Source organism: Equus przewalskii, chromosome 4, assembly GCF_037783145.1.
Source record: "Equus przewalskii isolate Varuska chromosome 4, EquPr2, whole genome shotgun sequence".
NCBI lineage: Eukaryota > Metazoa > Chordata > Mammalia > Perissodactyla > Equidae > Equus > Equus przewalskii.
In genome coordinates this window covers 105,674,449-105,694,859 of record NC_091834.1, presented here as the reverse complement: position 1 = coordinate 105,694,859, position 20,411 = coordinate 105,674,449, and the positions used below count along the sequence as shown (strand labels likewise).

General features: G+C 59.8%; 1 protein-coding gene across 1 annotated transcript; it reads left to right on the top strand.

Moving 5' to 3' along the window:
• Positions 1-9,170: 9,170 nt before the first annotated feature.
• Positions 9,171-19,796, top strand: SHH (sonic hedgehog signaling molecule). Its single transcript, XM_070616976.1, has 3 exons — positions 9,171-9,824; positions 14,887-15,148; positions 17,913-19,796. The coding sequence occupies exons 1-3, from the start codon at positions 9,516-9,518 to the stop codon at positions 18,725-18,727; spliced, it is 1,386 nt and encodes a 461-aa protein (XP_070473077.1). The 5' UTR covers positions 9,171-9,515; the 3' UTR covers positions 18,728-19,796.
• The last annotated feature ends 615 nt before the right edge of the window (positions 19,797-20,411 follow it).

Sequence of the window (20,411 nt, the reverse complement as noted above, 5' to 3'; positions counted from 1 at the left end):
ATGGTGGAGATGGAGCCAGGGAGCGACGGTGGGGCAGACAGAAGTGCACGGGGCCCGGCCGTGGGACAGAGGGTTCCTGCAGGGACGACGTGGGAGATTCTTGGGCCAGGACAGAAACTGGGGATGCTGATAAATCTGAAACCTGCCCTCTCTATGTTAATCAAAAGAGAGACGCAGACCCCACAACCACGGACCGTGGCTCTGCGGGGAAGGGCAATGCCAAATGTGAAGGCCGGCTCCCCATAGGGCGTCCTTCGGCCTCGGTCTCCCCTGCGTGACAGGAGCACGGTACCCCCCACCGCACCCACCTCCCAGGGCTGCTGTGGGCTCCAGCAAGATCACAGACCAAACGGCCTTGGCAAACTACCCCATGCTGCACACATGCGAGGCGTTTCTCGTGACACCTTAGACTCAGGGTTGCGCTCCCTCCTAGGCACCAAAGTCCAAATAAATCTCTGACACAGCTTCTGCCCCTCAGACAAGGGCCAATGGCCAGATGTGGCGACCGAGACTGCAACTTCAGGGTCCCAGTGGCCTCCTCCCATCCCAGGAGGAAGCAAGGCCCCAGGTGGCCCTGACCACGGAGGCGACCTGAGGGGCTGCAGAGAGCTGGCCCCCCGCTGAAGAGCTGACACCTAATGCAACCGCGGTGGACTGAACCGCAGCCCCCAAACAGACGTGCTGGAGTGCTACCCCGTGCCTGCGAGCGTGGCCTTCCTCGGAAACAGGGCTGTCACAGACGTAGTTGGTTAAGATGAGGCCCTACTGGAGCAGGGTGGGCCCTCACCCGACCACTGGTGTCCATCCAGAAGAGGAGAGAGACACAGACACACAGGGAGACGCCAGCCGTGTGACGCCGGAGGCGGAGGCTGCAATGATGCATCTACAAGCCCCGAAAAGACAAGAGCCACAGCAACACCGGAAGCCAAGAAAGAGGCACGGAAGGAGCCTTCAGAGGGAGCGCGGCCGGCCCGCCTTGTTCTCATGCCCCTGGCCTCTGGACTGGCCAAAGATGCGTTTCTGCTGTCCTGAGCCAGTCTGTGGTTGTGGCAGCCGCAGGAAACGAGAACCCTGGACAGAGTGTGTGGCCGTGCTCACACGAACACACTCGGAGGCCGGGGGCCAAAGCGGGCCGGGAGACTTAAGGACGGCCTCCCCTGCCTGAATCGGTGAGACGCTGCCCCAGGGGAGGAGGCCGCCCGAAGACCCAAGGCTTGGTTTAGCTCTGGGGAGTCGTGTTGTCCGCCTGGACTTGCATCTCACATAAGCTGTTTGAGCCAATAATCATTTTGAAAAATAAAACCCAAATCAGCAAAAGCTGCAATCTTGCAATGAGGAAAGGAAGGAGCGGCCTCAACCCCAGTGACGGGCAGTCTGTCTGTCCACCTCTGCTCTCCATTTGGCAGAAGATCTGCGTGGCACCTTCTCGTGTAGAGCTCTGATCAAAGGCCCAGAGACTCATGCACTGTCAGATGGGGCCAGCAATGCTGAGGGACCATAGCAGAGGACCTGTAGGTGAAGCAGCTGGTGTCTGAAAATCTCTGCCATTTCCGAAGCAGTGGTGGCCCCCTCCAGGCTTCTGCCGTGAAGGTCCCCAAGTCCTAAAACAGAGACATCTTGCCGAGAGGCCAGCCAGGGAAGACTGCTCTTGTCTAAAGGTATCTTTCAGGCTGTGCTGTGTTCCCTTCCGCAGTAATCTGAGAAATCAGTAATTCAAAGATTCATAGAAACTATGTCCTTGAGCACGCCTAACCTGAAGCCCAAGTTTACATCCACTGCTTGGTGGCTGACACCACACCCAGCAGCCATGCTGAATGTCTCTCCCAGGACTCAGGAGTGTGGAACTTGGACCTTGGAGACCAAGGTTAACCTGGTCCATGCTGACCATTCATTTCTAAGTGGCCTTGGGCACAGCCACCTTCTGCACCTGTGTGCTAGCCCCAGATCCACAGAAACACTGTCCATGCTTCCAGGGCAGGGCCCCTCTGATGCTTTTCTGTCACGTCTCTGCAAGTGCTGGAACAGGAGCCTGTTCTGTGCATCGAGTCCTCCCAGCAAAAGGACCCCTGCTGGGAAGGCCGTATGCACTGACTGACTGAATTTTACCCAAGTACAAAAAAAAAACCGTAATAAACACTAAATAAGCAAATACTATTGCCCAGAGTCACAGGTAAGACTTATTTCCTGCTGAACGCAGCTCTCTGGGAGGGAAGTTGCACACACACAAAGTGGGAACCTGATGGCAAGGACTCCGTGCTGTACTCAGTGGCTAGGAGAAAGCCCGGGGGCCTCCCTGGAGAAAGCCTCGCTCCTTGTCCAGAAGGCATTGCACAGCTTTCTTCCTGCTGCCCACTCGGCCAGAGCCATCCAGGCCAGGCCCCATGGTCTGCCCTCGGGCCACTCCACCATGTCCCGCACCACCTCCCCTGGGGTGTGGCTTCTGTCTGCCTCTGGAAATTCCTCCTGCAGCCACAGAGTCTCGGGCAACCCACCCGGGTTTCTTGTCAAACACCCTCAAGTGTTAGAGTAACGCGAAAAATACAAGCAAAAGGCCCGGTGAACTCAGGTTCTAATGGCTCTTGCTAACACAAAGTGCCAATGTGTGTGGCATCCTCAGTTTCCCCTCCGTGCCCTTCTCCCACCTCCTGGCACACCTACCCCACTTCCTCACCCCCATCCTCTGCCCCTGCAGGCCCCTCGTCCCCGAGCTTCTGTCACTCTGGCTCTTGGCTGTGCACGTTAGATGAAGTGTCCTGCCCCCTTCAAGACAGCAAAGGGGGGATACTCTTCCAAGGGGTGGGGTTGGGAAGCAGGAGTTGAGGTGTAGCTGCCAGGCCTGTCTCAGGGGCTGGTTGGGTGAGACCCCATGGGCCTCCCTTCTCCATGCTTGGATGGGCTGGAGCAAGCACCGGGCAGAGCCCAGAGGCCCTGTGAAGCCAGCCTGAAGCCGAGGTTCATCACCAGGGCGCGGCAGAGGCACCCCATGCACACGTGGAAGGGGTGAGGAGGGGATGCTCGGAGCCGGGGGGCGGGGTGGGAGCCAGCTCTCAGTTTCCCACTGTAAAGAGACTCAGATCGTGCATTCTTGGGATAGAAGGGCGTTATTTAATTCAGCCCCCTTTTTGCAAATAGGAAACAGAGGTCAGGCGTGGTCAAGCGAGGGGGAGGGCAGAGGTGGGCAGACCTGGAGCCGCAGAGGAAGCCACAGGCTGCAGGGACCAGGAGGAGCCGGGCAAGTCTGCCTCTCAGGAGAGCTGATGGCACGCTGCAGCCGGCCCCATGACTCTGCCTTCCTTTGCTCCTGCAGAGAAAATGCCTCTGCGTTTTGCATGTCAGCATAGTGTCCCTTTTTTTTTTTTAAAGAAAATGTTTGGACAGAAGTTTGCCCAGATGATGTAAGCGTTCTTCGGGCTGCCAAGAAGGGTCGAGGCCACCCCCCTTAGAGCCGCAGAATAAGCGGGAGCCAAGCCAGCTGGGGGCTCTCCCAGCAGCTGGTGGAAGAAGGAAGCAGGCAAAAATGGCCTCAGGTCTTCACGCCCAGGCCAGGGGCCGCCCGGGCTGCGGAGACCAGGAGCCCCCTCCTCCAGAACCCCCACCTGAGGGGCAGCCCCAGTCTGGCGGGTCCGGCTCTAACCCAGCAACAAGCCCTCTGGTGGGAAGTCAGCCAGCCAGCTCCCGGCTCCTGGTTCTGAACCCGCGCTCCTCTGAGGACCCCACCCTCCTGGCCACACACACTCACACACACATTCACACTCACAGACATCCTCACTCACACTCATACACACACTCACACACATCCTCACTCACACACATCCTCACTCACACTCATACACACACTCACACACACATTCACACTCACAGACATCCTCACTCACACTCATACACACACACACACATTCTCACTCACAAACATCCTCACTTACACACACACATAGCCTCACTTACACAGATGCTGTTACACACACACAGCACCTCACATACACACACAGATGCTGTTACACACACACTCACATACACACAGCCTCACTCACACACACAGATGCCGTTACACACACACTCACACACACAGCCTCACTCACACACAGATGCTGTTACACACTCACGCATACACACAGCCTCACTCATGCACACATGCCGTTACACACACACACACACACACACAGCCTCAGTCACGCACACTCACCCCTCACCACCCCCCAATACTCGCTCTCCAGAAAGAATCAGACACTCACCATCAACCCTCGGCCCCTGCGTGGAGGTCCTGCGGGGTCCTCACCAGGTGCTACTGGGGCAGAAGGGGCACAGACCGGTGCTCTGTGAGGACAGCGGTGTGCTGAGGATGGGCACCCGTTGTGTCCACGCCTCCCCGCCTGCACCCTGAGCTCCCAGGACGCCTGTCAGGGAAGTCACCAAGGCGGAGATTCCGCTGGACTGCTGAGGGGTGTGGCCGGCGCTTCTGGCTGGATCCCCCTGCTTGTCAAAGCTCTCGGCTGGGCCTCGTGTGCAGTGAGGGGTCACTGCATTAACTGCCAGGGGCACCCGCCTCTCAACCAGGTCCAGAGGGCGGAGGGATGCTCGTCTCCTGGGGGAGGTCCAGGCAGCTGTGGGACAGGGAGCAGCACACAGGCATTGGGAGCAGAAGAGCTGGGTCCACCGCCAGTCTGTCCCTCACCTGCTGGGCCTGAGGCCACCTCCCTGAGCCCCTCACAAACGTGGCCTCAGGCTCCCTGGCCATGGCTATGAGGCCACTCGCAAACCGTGCAGGCCACACACACCTGAGGCGCTGTTTAGACCTGAGGAGAAGTGCCCACTGCTGAAAAGGAAGGCTGCGACGCAGTGAGGGGACGGTCCACAGACTCGGAAAGCCACGTTCAGGCCGCGTGTGCCTGCCTTGCTGTAACGCTGACCAGACATGACCTTAGGTTTCACCAGCTGGCTGGGCGACCTCTCTGCATGTCGGTGTCCTCCTGTGTCAAACCCCAATGTCAGTGCCCACTCTGAGCAACCCCCATGGGTAAAGGATACACAGGACGTGAAGGGCCTGGGAAAGAGCTTGATTGCTGCCCCCTGGGGGTCTGGGTGCCATCGAGAAAGACCAACTCTGGCTCCTGGAGACAAGTCCATCCTCCCCGGGGTCTGCGGCCCCGCGGGCAGCCTGGGAGCGCCACAGTTTGCTGAGCAAAACCGGCAAAATGAGGGCTGGGACCACCGGCCCCGGGGATGGAAGGGGCCTCGGGACGTCATCTGTGCCCCTGCTTCAGAGTGACAGGGCCAGGAAGATGCCAGGTCCTACCCCCAGGCCTGGAGCAGTGCGTGCTGGGGTGCCCTGCCTGCCCGTCCCCTGGCAGTGCCCTCTCTCCACCCTGCTCTGCTCTGCTCTGCAGAGAAACCTGCCTGGCACATGCAAGCCCGTGGGCCCTCATGCCAGCGCTACCAGCACAGGTCTTGTGTGCTGGGCAGCCGCTTCCCTAGCTGCTCCCGCCACGGCTGCTGCTGGCCTGTTCTTGGCCTGCCACAGCACGATGGGGACCAGATGTGGGGAGGCGGCTGCTGGTCCAGGCGCTCCCGCGGCAGCATCGGGGCAGAGGGGAGAGCTGCTGTGTTCACCTGCTCGTGGGCTGCAGTCATGAACAGCGGGCCTGTTCTGGCCCACCTGCACCCCAGGGCTCCCCAGGGAGCTGGAGACTCAGAGCCCCCAGGTCCAGGGATCCGGCGAGGACCCTGGGGTTAGGAGAACAGGGCAGGAGGCCCGCATCCCTCCAAACGTCAGGAGAGGCCCTGGCTGGCACTCGCTGGGAGAAAGAGAGCAACAGAACTTCAACTTGCCAAACACAAATGGGCCAAATCAGAACAGAAATTGAAACTGGATGATTGGACACTGCACAGAAGTATTATCAGGAAGAGAAATCAAAGGGGAGGGGATGAGGGAGCAGACGTGCACCCAGGGACAGGGAGGCAGGGAGAGCCCGGAGCAGAGCTGCAGGGAGAGCCCTGGAGGGAGAGTGAGCCCCAGCGGCAGGGCCCAGCAGCAACAATCCTGGAGGCAGAAGGTTGGGGGGGGGGGGGCGGGACAAAAACCAGAGAGGGAGAGCCGGGGTATGGACCAGCTGGCTAGCCCCACAAGGGCTGGGCCTCCCAACCGGGTCTGCAAGGATTTCCCAACCGGCTGAGCCAGAGCTGAAGGCAGAGTGAGGAGGCCATCTAGCGGCGGGGCGGAGGGGAGGCGGGCAGGCCCGAGAGGCACGTCCTGGGGGGTGGGGGCAGAAGACAGGCAGCCACCTGTCCTCAGCAGGGATGCTGGTGAGAGATGGAGGGAAGGATGGAGGGGTGGATGGAGGGACCGGGGTGTGGATGCAGATGACCAGGGACAGGAGGGGCAGAGCCCAGACAAATTAGGAATGGATCCTGAGGGTTATCTGGGATGTCTGGTCAGGTCGGGCAGAGGCTGGGGTTTGGAACCTCTGACCTACATGGGGAGGGGCCCGAATTGTCTGGAGGGGGAAAGGCAAAGAGAGGGAGCCATCTGGCGTCTGGAGGTGGAAGGCAGCGCGTGTCTGGCGTCTGGGAAGTGGGGAAGGGGCGGAGGAAAGGAAGGGGAAATGGGGGGGGGGCGAGGCCTCAGCTTCTGCGGGTGGCTCAGCTGGAGCCCGTTCCTTCTAGGGCAATAAATACAAACTGCGATTGATTTTTGTCCGGATTTCCCCCCAACCTACGACAGGGAGCAAGCCCTCGGAAATAAGGCGTCAGCGGTGGGTTTTATGGTCCATCATTATTTCATTCCTGAGGATCGGCCAGTCTCCGGACAGGCACCCCTGACAAGCTCTTGGGGTGTCCAGGGCTGGCCACGAGATGGAGGGGGGGTGGCCTGGGCCCGACCCTGGGGCAAGGAGGCCTGACTGGCTTAGGGACCTCCCGGGCCGCCCGGACGAGCACAGGGCCATGGCAAGTGCCCTTCCTGCTCCCGGCCTAGAGGGAGCCCAGCGCCTGGGCGCCCCACAGCCGGCTGTGCCCAGCCGCGTCCTCAGCAGCTCAGGCTTCGGCCCCCAGAGCGCAGCAGGCGGTGCGCCGCACGGCGGGGCTCGGATCCCTGCACGTGCAGCGATCGCGTGCCCTGGGCGCGCGCCTCCCAGCTGGCCGGCCGCTGCGCACACGGTGGCGACTCAGAGGTCCCCAGCCTCGGGCTGCAGGGTCGCGACGGGTGCCAGGGCCCTTTCGCACGTGCCTGGATTTGTAAGGGAAGGTGCAAAAGCAAAAAAAAGCAGCCGGGGAAAGGGAAGGGCCTGGGGGGAGGAGAGATGCCACAGCAAGGGAGGGCAATCGAAAGGCTGGAGTGTCCCCAGGGTCCAGTGGCTTCTCATGCCAGCGCCTCCCAGGGCTGTTACATCCACCGCACTGTGCGGTAAACACTCCAAGGAGGCCGCCCCTCCTGGGTGTATCCTCTCTGTGTCTGTTTTCACGGGGAGCACGCAGACCACAGAATGCACAGCCTGGACAATGAGTCAGACCACTTTATCAGCTGAGCCGAGACCCTCCTGCGCCCAGCAGGCCTTGATAAAGCTGGGTACTGCTTTCTCACCTTTCCCAGTGGTGGGCGTTCTTCCCACATTCATTCTTCCCATCATAGGATAGAAAAAGCAAGAGAGACGAGTGGGGAAGCTTGGGTCAACCTCCAAAGGACCTCAGACTGGCTGAACCTTGATAATGCTCAGTCTCCTCAAGGCCCACGCTACCTGGCTCTTAAAATGTCCCCTTCCATTACCCACCCCCAAAAAGTTTACCTGCACAGGGGCTTTCCTGGACTGCCGGAAACACCCCTTGTTTTGGGGGCCAAGCCTCCAGACCTGGCCTCTCCCGCTCCACCCACCTGGGCTGGGGTCAAGGGAGAGAGCTTAACTTCACAGAGGATGGACGCTCCAGGGGCTGACTCTTTCTCAGGGCAGCATTTCCATTCCACGAGAAGAACCCTCACTCTCTTGCCTTATTCCAGAGCAATTATTGTGTATGACTGCCGTGCAGAGGGACAAGAAGAGAGACGGCATGTTCTGCAGACAAGGGGAATTTCAGATTTTATTTTTCTGGTTTAAATAGGATTTTTTGAGTTGTTTTTCTTCCTGAAAGAAGTGCAGGGATTGAAGACCCAGGACTGCCGGCTCTGAATGCTGTGTCCTCCTCCGCATGCCTCTCTTTGACCAGGACCCTGCTCCTCCAGGCCCCTGCCCCATCTGTGCCCCGGCTGTAGCTCCGGGGACCCTGAGGATGGCCTTGCAGAGCTCCACGGAAAGCCAGCTCGGCAGGATGTGGAAGGAGCCTGAATGCCACATTCAGCTCATCCCTGGCCTGCACTTTGCTCCAATCGATTGATGGTGGGGGTGGTGTGTGCACAGCCTTGCCCACTCCCCACTGCCCCCAGGCACAAGGGGCCTCCGCTGACCAGGCAGGCACCAGCACCAGCTCCCTGCTCGAGCTGGGGCACAGCACCCTGACCACTTGGCCTAGCCAGCCGCACAGTGCCTCAGTTCACTCTGTACCAGCCCCTGAGCATGCCTCCATCCCATTTGCAGAGGGCGAGAAATAATGCATTAATTGAAACACCAGTAAAGCAGCAGTATTCCCAAGTTTTTCTAAGGCACTTAAAGCACTTCAAACAGCAATGCTTTAAGATGTGGTCAGTCGGAACTACCGACGCTCGCTCGAGGACGTTGAATATTCAGGAGGAGCTGAAGACCCTCTGTCTTTAAAATGTAGGGAAACCTGGTCTGCACGATAAAGTCTCTGAAAAAATATTTAAATAAGACCTGGGCAGCTATGCTTCTCAAAAATTTGAAAGAATATTTGTTTGATGGTCGAAGCTGGGGGGGTGGTCTAGACGGTCCTTTAAAAACTTAAGTTGGTTTTAACTGAAGCACCTACCATTCTGGAGAAAGTGAAGGGGGAACGCAGAGATGTGTGCACAAAGCAAGAGGAACTGATGTTATCCTAAGGAGCGCGCCTCCGCCCTCCCGCCCACCTCCGTCTCAGGAAAGATTTTTTTTTTTAACTTGAAGCCTTCAGGTGAAAATAAAGCAACAGCAGAAACAGAAAAAAAAATTTTAGTCTTTTTTAGGGTTAAACATCAGAAGACAAGCTTGTGCTGCTTTGGCCAATCAGATGCGCCCCTGCCAGCTATAATATAGCACTGACGGCAGCCTCTCGCACAAGCTTTCAAGGCTTGCTACCATTTAAAATCAGACTCTTTTTGTCTTTTGATTGCTGTCTCGCGCCCCAACTCCGATGTGTTCCGTTATCAGCGACCAGCAGCCAGCCGTTCCAGCCCGCGTCTGGGTGGGGATCAGTGGCGAGTCCCCCGCAGCAGCGGCGGGCAAGGTTATATAGGAAGAGAAAGAGCGAGGCAGAGAGCGAGGGAGCCAGCAGCGAGCCGGAGCGAGCAAGGGAGAGCGGAGCCAGAGCGCACAGGCACACACACACTCGCGCACACACAGACCCGCACAGGGACAGCTTTGAAGTCATTGGGCTCCATGGACGAGATGCTGCTGCTGGCGAGATGTCTGCTGGTGGTTCTGGTCTCCTCACTGCTGATGTGCTCGGGGCTGGCGTGCGGACCCGGCAGGGGATTTGGGAAGAGGCGGCACCCCAAAAAGCTGACCCCTTTAGCCTACAAGCAGTTTATCCCCAACGTGGCCGAGAAGACCCTAGGGGCCAGTGGAAGATACGAAGGGAAGATCTCGAGAAACTCCGAGCGATTTAAGGAACTCACCCCCAATTACAACCCCGACATCATATTTAAGGATGAAGAAAATACCGGAGCGGACCGGCTGATGACTCAGGTAGAAACCCAGCGCCGGGCGTGGAATGTGTTGCTTTCAGGGGGTTACGTGTAACCAAGCAGTTCCAGACTTAGTCTATTTGCTCCTTAGGCAGATAGAAGGCCACCTCACTCTCTCCTTCCCCACCCACCTGGCTCCCTACCTGCCTTCCTCTTCCTGGAGGGCATGGACGGAAGGGTCCAGCTGGAGAAGTTTAGGGTGGGGGTGGGGGAGGAAGGTCGGAGACAGTCCATAGATGGCCCTGATTTGATCAGTCCTGCTGGGACGGCCTTCCCATCCTGCCTCAGCTCTGGCTCATCCCTGGAGGGGACCTCCACTTTGGGGGCATCTGTCCTTCCCAAGTTGGGAGCAGAAATGAAGGGAGGGGGCAAGGATCCCCCCCAAACACAAAGTGGCTTCCAGGTCACTGTACAATGTGGCCTCACACGTCCGGGTCTCCTCTGTGGTATTCTTTCCCACGACTACCCCCACCCCACTGCCCCCCACCACAGACTCTGAATGGGGAAAGCCAGGAGGCAGTTCTGACAAAAGGCAGGGGCTCCAGAGGCAGCTACCTGGTCCCTGATGGGATCAGAGAGCTCCACTGCCATCCGTCGGGGGCAATTGTGCCCATCAGAGTGTGAATGTATTGATATTTCTTTAAGGATGCTCTTTCATTCTCCCAGTCCGCGGTACCTGAGGGGAGGGACTTAGAACTTATTGGCATTGCATCACGCTAGTTTCCAACCTGCTTGCATAGGAATTAGGAGCGACTAAATATCAGCGGGAGGGGGCTGGAAGGGGCACCAAAGCAAAACAAGCATCCTCTCTCCCTCCTCACCTCCGCTTGAGACTTCTGGCTGCAGGTCTCCCCGCCAATGGCAGACTTTCTGAAACTCCACGCGCGTATAACTGAAGCTAGAAATGGATTTCCTGGCAAATATAGGTCAACATCCTTTTTATTGCCCTATTAAAATATTCAAGTCCTACCTTTAGGGCTAGGAGCGCACCGCAGCTGTCGGAGCGGCGCTGGTGGGGCGCAAGTGCAGGGGAGGGTGGGGGCGGGAGGCAGAGCGGAGCCACCTCCAGGCCGCTGGGCTTCCCAGCCCGATTCCCGGCCTTGCTGCGGAGCTGCGACAGGAGAGGGGCAGCCGGCGTGGCCGGCTCGAGCTGACGGAAAGGGAAGAAGAGGGAGGGGAGGAGAGGGACCCCATCCCTCCTTCTCTCTCATCTGCTCCGACCACCTTAAATCTGGATCGCGAGTGTGGACGCGCGCGCCTGTGCCCGAGAGCAGCGCATTAACTGTGCGCAGGCCGCGGGGCGCCCGGTGCGTGCGCCGGCCGGGGCTCCGACCCCCTGGTCACCCTCGCTCCCCGCGGGAGGGAAGTGGTCTTCCCAGGGTCCCTCGGGACCCGGGAGCGGGGAGGCGACGCTAGAGAAAGCGGCGAGGGCGGGGACACCAGAGGTTCCGAGCCGCAGGGTTCACCGTCCGCCCTGGGCTGCGCGGGCCCACGCCGGAGAGGTCCGGGCCTCGCCGCCCTGCTGCCCAGCCGCGCGCCCCAGCAGACGCATTCGGGCTCCGCTTACTCCGGGGCTATCGATCCCGCGGCTAGGGTTTCAGCGCGCGGGGGCTGGGCTGCGGCCGCCCGGCCGCCCTCCACGCGCCCGAGCGCGGGCTCGGCCAGAGCTAATGGCCGGGCTCCGACGGCCGGGATGGCCCCGGCGGCGCGGGCGGGGGCCGGCGGGAGGGGAGGCCGGTTCCAGAACGGGGGCGCAGCGCAGGCTCTGCCGCCTCCCCGTCCCCTGGGCCCCGGCGCCCCAGCCGGAGCCCCCAGCCGGGTCCCCCTTCCGGCGGCCCTGCGGGACCCACGGCCCGCAGTCCCGCGCCCAGCCCTCCCGCCGCCGGGTGCGCGGGCAGCATTTGAACTTCTGACCCTCTGTCAACTTCCCTCAGACGAACGAAACGAAAACAAATACTTTTTTTCCTTGAGCACTGGCTATTCCCGTTCCCAACACAAAAGGACGGGGGAGGGGCAGCCAGCGTGCGGGTGGGGTGGGGAGAGTCAGGCCAGAACTGTATCACGGACCCCACAAATGTCCCCTAAATGCATGGATGGCTGGGGGCGGACTGGAAGGTGCCTCTGAGTTCGTCCCTTCCCTGTCCTTCCTTCTCCTCTGGTTCTAAGAGTTGAAGGAGGGGAGGGATGGGGGGGGGCGGAGGACCCGTGGCGGGCGCGAGGGGCCGGGCGGGGTGAAGGGGTGAAGCCGGCACGCCTCCCAGGCCAGAGGAGGTTAGGGCTCCGGGGGACCTGCTCACCCACCGCTGGCCCCTCATTTAAGATAGCCACCTAGACCCTGTTCTCAGGTGCGTGTCCCTCCTGCCCTGTCTCGGCCGTCCCTCCGCGTCTCTCTGTCTCTCTGTCTCTCTAATGTGACTGCCGCCCAAGTCCCTCAACCATGGCAAGATCGTCCCCAGTGGAACTTTCAGAGCAGTTCTGGAACGCAGGAGCTCCTGGTTAATATTAACTCGGAGAGGGGGAAGCGCAGACAGCACCTCTCCCCGCAGGCCGCGGGGGCCGGGGGCTCTGCGGGGGCAGGAGGCCGCGAGGGGCGGCGCAGGGCTGCCGCGGGGACCCGCCTGGGACGCCTCGTTGGGTAGATGTCTGTGTGCGTGGCGGCCCTGGGAACGGCGCTCAGGTGTGGGTTCAGGAGGGCTTTCCTGTTTTCATGGGAGGCGTCTGGCTTCCCGGAGGGGGCGAGGAGGGGGCGGAGAGAGGTGTGTCTAGGCACCAGGGGTCTCTTTTGAAGTTGGGACACCCCTCCCCCGCACCGGGGAAGCCCGTGGGCCGTTGGCGGTGACAGTCCCTGCCCGGGCTTCTGGGCGAGAAGCGCTGCGCAGACTGGGGAGGTGGCGGGAGCTCAGGCGTGGGGAACAACCTGGCCTCGGCCGACACAAAGCCCGCCTGGCGGCCCCGCGGGGCTTCACGGTGGCTGCACAGAGCTGGGCTTGATCCCCGGCACACGACCCAGTGAAGTGACGACCGGCCTGGGGTCCCGGCTTTGCCTGCGTCGATCCGGCCGGGCCGGGGCGCAGAGCGTCCTGCAGCCACGGGCCGAGGCCGCGCCGCGCCTGGAGGCGCCGAGGAGGGCGCGTGGGGCACGGGGCTCCCGCTCGGGCCTGGCTCGGCCACGGGCTCCTCGCCGGGGGTCCTCCAGCTCTTGCCCAAGTGGCGCAGCTCGGGCGCTGGGAGCTGGTGCGCGTCCTCCCCATCGTGCCCTCCCCCTCGCCAGCTGACCGTTGGGAAGCTGTTGAAAGCGTCATCTGCCCCCCAAGAGGAGGAAGCCAGGGTGGGATGGGGGCTCAGGATGCGGGGTGTGTGCGTGTGCTTGTCGGCGGTGTGCGCCTGCGCAGCCGGCTCCACATCCCGGCTCTAAACTGACCCTGGTTTACTGATTGATTTTCATGTAAAACGCGTTCGGTTCTCAAGATGACCTCACTCAAACTCTGCCCTTCCGACTTTTTTTCTTTAAGAAAACTGCTGGCAGGCCTAGCAACCTGCAAGAGCTGATCTGTTACCAGGGCCGCCCCCTCGCTCTATGCCCCCCCCCCATTTGTTGTATGTTTAACCCTACAACCATGTTACTGGTTTTTATTGCTGCCAAATACACAGGACTTTTCCTGTTGCGCAAGCTGTCACGTCCCTTAAAACGCGGCCGCAGTTCTTGCAAGAGCCCCCTCCTCCCCCGCCCTCTAGGAAGGGTTGCTCCGCACGATGGTCAGGGTGCTCCTCGATGGGTCGCCATCTTTCCATCCCGGGGCTCCGGAGACCTGCCCTGCCCTCTGCAGCAGTCAGCCTGAAACTGTCGCCCACTCCCCGGGGTCTGCCGCTCCCTGAGATGCCCCGTCATGATTTTGTCCCCGCTTCCCCTCTTTCAAATCCCGCAACCCATCAGCAGCAGTATAAACTTAGCACCCACCCAAACACACACACTTGACTCAACCCTGTTTTTTCTTGCATCCTTATCTGAATGGAACCAGAATTATGCAGGGAACTCCCACAACCCGGGGTTCCACTTTGCCCTGGTCGGTGTCCCGCCTAGTCAATGTTTCTTTACCCCTACAGGCGGCTTCCGGGGTGGGGGGAGGACCCCAAGGGCGATTCCAAGAGGGAGACTCCCCAGGGCGAGGGCTCCCAGGCGCAGGCCTCTGGGCTCCCATCCCCCACCCTCCGCCTCCACCTCTTAAGTTTGCTCTTCAAACTTGCCGGACACCATTCTGCGCCGGGCCAAGAAAACAAGAGGGGGAAGGGAACAGGTTAGCGAAAACAAGAGACACAATCAGACCACAGAGAGGCCGGGAGAAAAGAGTTCCACGGCAAAAGGAATGTGGCCGTCCAGATAAAGAATGTTTGTCGTCGCCGGGCCACACTGAGAAGTGTAACTCACTTGCTAGCCTTCCACTTCTGGCTCCCCCTCCCCAAGTGTGGCTGTAGGCTTCCCACCTCCCGCCCTCCCTTTGGCTTATTGCTCACCTCAGATAGGCATAGGGTAGCAGGGAGGGTCCAGAGATAAGGCAAGGCTTTTAATTCTTTCAGTGAACAGTGTGTTTTTCTTTATTTCTGCAAAGTTGCACACTGGGCCTCTCTCCGGCCCCCTAGCAAGGGAGTTTGCCCAGGGAGATGGGTGGAGCCTTGCACAGGTGGGAGAAAGGGGGCCACTGAAAGGGGCTGAGGAGTGGAGGGCATGGGGAGCGGGCACTGCTGAGCATGCCCCTGGTGGGTCCTACAGTTTCCTTGTTTCAAAGAAATTTCCTCTGCCCCTCAGGCCACGGTAGGGGCTCTGCCACTTCAGAACTTGGAGCAAGGGCCTCACCTCAGCTCATCTCCAAGAGGACTTGCTCCTCCTGCAGATGGCACCCCTTCTGGCCACCTCAATGCCATCTCGTCTGAGCTGGCCTCGTCTCCCTACCTCTCGACATAGCCCCTGTCCACAGGCCCTGGGCAGCGCAGCCGATGCAGGGGCGGGGATGGGCGGTGGGTGGGCCGGCCTGCTGACCTCTGTGGGTCCCCCCTTCTCTCTGCAGAGATGTAAGGACAAGCTGAATGCCTTGGCCATCTCCGTGATGAACCAGTGGCCAGGAGTGAAGCTGCGGGTCACCGAGGGCTGGGACGAGGACGGCCACCACTCGGAGGAGTCACTGCACTATGAGGGCCGCGCCGTGGACATCACCACGTCGGACCGCGACCGCAGCAAGTACGGCATGCTGGCGCGCCTGGCGGTGGAGGCCGGTTTCGACTGGGTCTACTATGAGTCCAAAGCGCACATCCACTGCTCCGTGAAAGCAGGTGAGGCAGCGGCGGGCCAGCCTCTCCACAGCCCTCACCCCATGCAGACAGCGCCCCTCACCCCTCGCAGCTCCCCATCTGCCCAGGACACATCACCTGTGCCCCACGGCCTGATTGAAGGGAAAGAGAAAAGTGAGGAGAGGCATGCCGGGCAGGGAGGGAGGGAATCAGGTGACAACTCGAGTTTCTGTTGTGAGACCATGCCCTACGAGGTATGTCCCCCCAGCCAGGAATTGCCCCTACTTTTGAGGCCACAGAGGCCCGAGTTCTCTGAGCCCAGATGCAGAGGGCAAAGGCATCCTGAGCACCTCCCCCCACCCTCTTTCTGGAGACCCACTGCAGGTGGCCGAGGCGGGGAAGAAAGATGGGGGGGGTCGACTTTCCTGGGGAGAGACTGCAGGCCTGCAAGGGTAGTCAGGTCTGGCCAAGATCCTTGTCTCATTTAGAGCTTAAGAATAAACCCCCCGCATCTCACCCCCCCCCCCCAGCACAGGAGGTTCTCTCCAGGGTGTAAGCCCATCGTCCCCTCCCCTCCCCGCTGAGCGCCTGTGGATTCTAAACTAACTCAACTCTCTGCTAAGCCTTTCGGGAGAGGCCTGGTGGGAGGTAATAAACCCGGGAGTTACCACTTCCAACATCTGGAGGCCGCAAGCCCAGAAGCATCGTCCTTATTAGGAGCCAGCTGGGCTGCCCTGAGCCATGGGCAGGGCCAGGAAAGCCGATGGGAGTCTGCAGCTGGAGCCCCAGCCCCAGCGGTGACGCGGACTTCCCTGGGCCTGCAACGCCACATGCTGTTGCTGGCAAGGAATAGCTATGCCAGGAAGGCACCAAGCGCACACGCGCACATCTCCCAACCTGGAGACCGCAGGCGGATCTCTCCAGCTCTCAGCATAAGTTGGCGCATTTAGCAGAACAGTTCACAGTGAATTTCCGAGGAACTGTGTCTTCCCCACCCCCTTCGCCCGTTCTGCCTGTCTGTCTCCTAAATCGTATTTTAATAGCACATGTTAGTAGAAAACACTTTTTAAAGTGTCAAGACACACTTGGTAGGTAAGGAAAAATAGTGGCTTCTGGTCACAACAGAAAGAAAGGTGTGGAAGGGGTGGGGGGAAAGACCGGGCGTACGGCCTGAGAAAGGGTCTGAGCTGCAGGGAAAATGGGAAGGCGGCGCCCCCACTTCGCGGGGCTCTGCGGAGGGAAATGGGGGCGCGGGGGGAGGCCCCGGGCGCGCCTTTCCCCGGACCGCGCGGCTGCGCTCGCCATGCGTGGCCCCCTCCCGGGCCACCCCTGTCCGCGGGGGTCCTACTGGTGGGGGCGAGGGTCCATAAAGGTCTCCTCGCAAATGAGCAGCGGTAATCCTGCCCCGAGAATCTTGCAGAGGGGAGCAGACCCCCGGGGCGCGGAGAGCCGCTCATTGGCATTCCGCGCACGCGGGCTGGGGCGCGGTGCGATGCGTGTCAGGCAGGGTCGTGCGACTCGACGACTCGGGCTCGCCTGCGCCCCGGGTTGCATTCCGGGGGGCTACAGCGGGCCTCCAACGGCCAGGCCCGCACTTCATGCCGGAGAAACCATTGAGAAGATTAAAAACCCTCTGTAATTCCAGCAGGAAGATTCTTTCTCGCCATCTCTATTTGCAAAAAGCATGATCCCCGAGATTGGAATGCAAAGAAGACCGGGCGCTCCCCGCCCCTCCTCCCCGGCCCCTGCGCGCCGCCTCAACTCCGATTATTGTCCTCGGGACAGTGAGCCTCAGAGAGCGACGGAGGGCTCGAGAAAGCGGGTAGTCAAGGGGCCTTGAGAACCCGGCCGCTTCCAGCGCTCCGAGCAGGCCCCGCCATTTAAAATTCAAATACACATCTCGAGTGCTTGGAAGAGAGGCCTGGCTGTGCAAATAGTGCTTGTGAGGCCCGGCTTCTGGAGAGCCCGCGTGTGAATCGCAGGGGGGAGGGGGTGCACCTGAGCAAATAGGGAGGGGGCGGCCAGAGAGCTGGAGAGAGAGTGGGCCGAGAGAGGGGAGGGGGAGACATGGAAGTGTCCCCTCTTCCGAGAGTGTCTCCCATTTATGGCAGAGAGCACAATGACAATGCAGGACCCTTTATTGGACTTTAATTAGAAAATCCACACAAGCCCCGGATTTTCACACCTCGGCCAATTCTCTGGAATGTTTGTCCAGTTGCTACAACTACTACAGCTATTTTTCACCACCCCCCACCCCACCCCGCCCCCCAATAGGCCGACACCAAGGCCCCTGGCTGGGCGCGGGGGCGGGGCGGGGCAGGCGGGCGAGGGGTCCCCGCTGCTCGAGTGTGCAACGCACGAGGGGGCGCCGCGCCCCGCGCCGGGGATGGGAGGGGAGGAGGGTGCGCCCTGGCGCCCGAGTGAGCTCAAGGACGCTTCCTGAGGAATCCAAGTGGAGAGCAAATATCCTCTGAATTCGTGGCGAGGCTGGGTGTGTGCTGAGCCGGGGGATGGGGTGGGAGGAAGGCGGAAGGCAAGGAGTGTAACCCGCCTCCTGCCAGAGACGCCAGCCAACCTGTGTCACCGCCAGTGCAGTCCTACGAGGGGCTTTAAGGAATGTGTCTGCTTCTAAATTTTGTCACAGAGGCAGTGGGGCTGGGGGAGGGAGCGCTGGACCAGCCAGGAATTTCTCCCCAGAGCCGCGCGCATCCCGATCTGGGCGCGCGGGACACCAAGCGTGCGCCCCCCTCCCCGCACGTGCCTCCCTCTCGGAACTCACCACCCTGTCCCTTCTCCTCCTCCGCAGAGAACTCGGTGGCGGCCAAATCGGGCGGCTGCTTCCCGGGCTCCGCCACGGTGCACCTGGAGCGGGGCGGCACCAAGCTGGTGAAGGACCTGCGCCCCGGGGACCGCGTGCTGGCGGCCGACGACCAGGGCCGGCTGCTCTACAGCGACTTCCTCACCTTCCTGGACCGCGACGACGGCGCCAAGAAGGTCTTCTACGTGATCGAGACGAGGGAGCCGCGCGAGCGCCTCCTGCTCACCGCCGCGCACCTGCTCTTCGTCGCGCCGCACAACGACTCGGCCGCGGGGGAGCCAGGGGCGCCGTGGAGCGCGGGGTCGCCGCCGGGGGGCGCGCCGGGTCGCCGGGCGCTCTTCGCCAGCCGCGTGCGCCCGGGCCAGCGCGTGTACGTGGTGGCCGAGCGCGGCGGGGACCGGCGGCTCCTGCCGGCCGCCGTGCACAGCGTGACGCTGCGCGAGGAGGCCACGGGCGCGTACGCGCCTCTCACGGCGCAGGGCACCATCCTCATCAACAGGGTGCTGGCGTCGTGCTACGCGGTCATCGAGGAGCACGGCTGGGCGCACTGGGCCTTCGCGCCCTTCCGCCTGGCGCACGCGCTCCTGGCCGCACTGGCGCCCGCGCGCACGGACCGCGGCGGGGACGGCGACGGCGGGGGCGGCGGGCGCGTCCCTCCGCCCGCGCCGGGAGCGCCAGGTGCGGCCGACGCGCCAGGTGCGGCGGGTGTCCACTGGTACTCGCAGCTGCTCTACCAAATCGGCACCTGGCTGTTGGACAGCGAAGCGCTGCACCCGCTCGGCATGGCGGTCAAGTCCAGCTGAAGGCCGGGCCGGAGGGCGCGGGGCGGGGGCGGGGCGGCGCGGGGCGGGGGGCGCAACAGCGAGATACAGCAAAAGACGCACGGACAAAGCGCGCGCGGAATGAGACTTTAATTATAATATTAATTAAGAATAATAATAATAAAGTAGGACGGTCCAAAGTAGACTCTAAGGAAACGAAGACCCCGGGAAGTTCTGTCGCTGTGTTTAGTTTATATATATATTTTTGAATTTTTTGGTTATTGTTTTATTTTGGTTATTTTTTTTCACCTCTCCTGGCTATTTATTTGTTTGGTATGAATAGATGTTTTAAATAATATGAACCGGACCTTCAAGAGCCTTAAATAGTTTGTTTCTTGGATAATTTATTATTATCACGTGAACTGTGCTCACAGGGGGGAGATTATTTTGTGCGGCCAAGCGACCTCCTCAGAGTCTATTTTTCTACGTGTCCCTCGTCCTGACGTTCAGAAAGCAAAATTCTGTTCTCTCCATTCCTCCTTTGCAACGCTCCTGCTTTTCAGCAAGTGTAAACTAAAAATGTGCTTCGTGGGGGTCCACAAATTATATTTTTATACACAGAATTGTAAATTAGATTTTTTGAGAGATCAATACTTAACTGAATGACATTTCATTTTTGAAATAGTGTAAAATATGAAAATATATTATTTTAATTTAACTAGTTTCCAATGTAACAGCCGTCTCCTGTATTGTCTTCATGGTTTAATATTTGCTTTGTCATCACCATTTTGGCCACATTCTTGGAAATCAAGACAGTTACACACTCACACACACTTTTTTTTTTTTTTTTGGACAAACTGGAAGAACTCTTGTTATTTTTAACGTCAAAGAATTTATTAGAAAATAATATTTTTTAAAAGCGCACACAGTGATGAGCCCACAAGGATGGAGCCCGTAGTTTGTACAGAGAAAAACAAAGGATGTTTTTGCATTAATACATTGAGAAATAACTGCTGTAAATTTACTAAAATGTATTTTTGAATATTTTGTAATAGTTTTATAGAAATAAAATGTGCCACGCACAGACTGGTTAGTATATAATGACTAAGAATTCCTGTTGCAGGCCTTTTTCTTTTCTTTTTTGGTTTCTTTGTTTGGGAAACCTGGTGCCCACAGGAGTTCCCAGTATTGTATTGAGATGTGTTGCTTATACTGTGAATTCAGATCACCTGAAGCAGGTAACCAGATCTGCTTGTTAATCGTCATCTCTGGAGAAACCTCAGCTCTGTTTGTATTTGTTGTGCGGAAGTCTGTCCACACCCCAAAGGTTGGGGATGCTATGCTGGGGGCCGGTCTGCCCCACCCCCACCCGTAACCAGCACAGCCTAACCTGTGCGCCTGGAGGAGGGGGCCCAGGGCAGTCACCCAGAACCTGCTCCTAGGGCTCCGCGTACTTGTTGGCGCACCTCGGGCCCTCTGCTAGGCTGCCGCAGGTTGGGGTGCTGCGTCCCCTGGCCTCGCAGGGAGGAGGTCCCTAGCTGCTTTCTGAAGTCCTGGGGTGGCCTTTGCAGCAGGGTCCCCAAGGAGAGGCCAGCTGCTCTTCACTGAGCCCCCAGCGTCTGCAGCAGGCCCACTGCTGTGTGCACAGCGTCCCCTGACCTCCCTCCCCTTGTCACAGGCTGCCAGGTGTCCCCAAGTCCACGTTGTCTGTCTGCACGGTTGTTCA

Coding starts and splice junctions, on each gene's coding strand:
- SHH (XM_070616976.1), top strand. CDS start 9,516: ATGGACGAGATGCTGCTGCTGGCGAGATGTCTGCTGGTGGTTCTGGTC. Junction 9,825..14,886: donor CGGACCGGCTGATGACTCAG/GTAGAAACCCAG, acceptor TTCTCTCTGCAG/AGATGTAAGGACAAGCTGAA. Junction 15,149..17,912: donor CCACTGCTCCGTGAAAGCAG/GTGAGGCAGCGG, acceptor CCTCCTCCGCAG/AGAACTCGGTGGCGGCCAAA.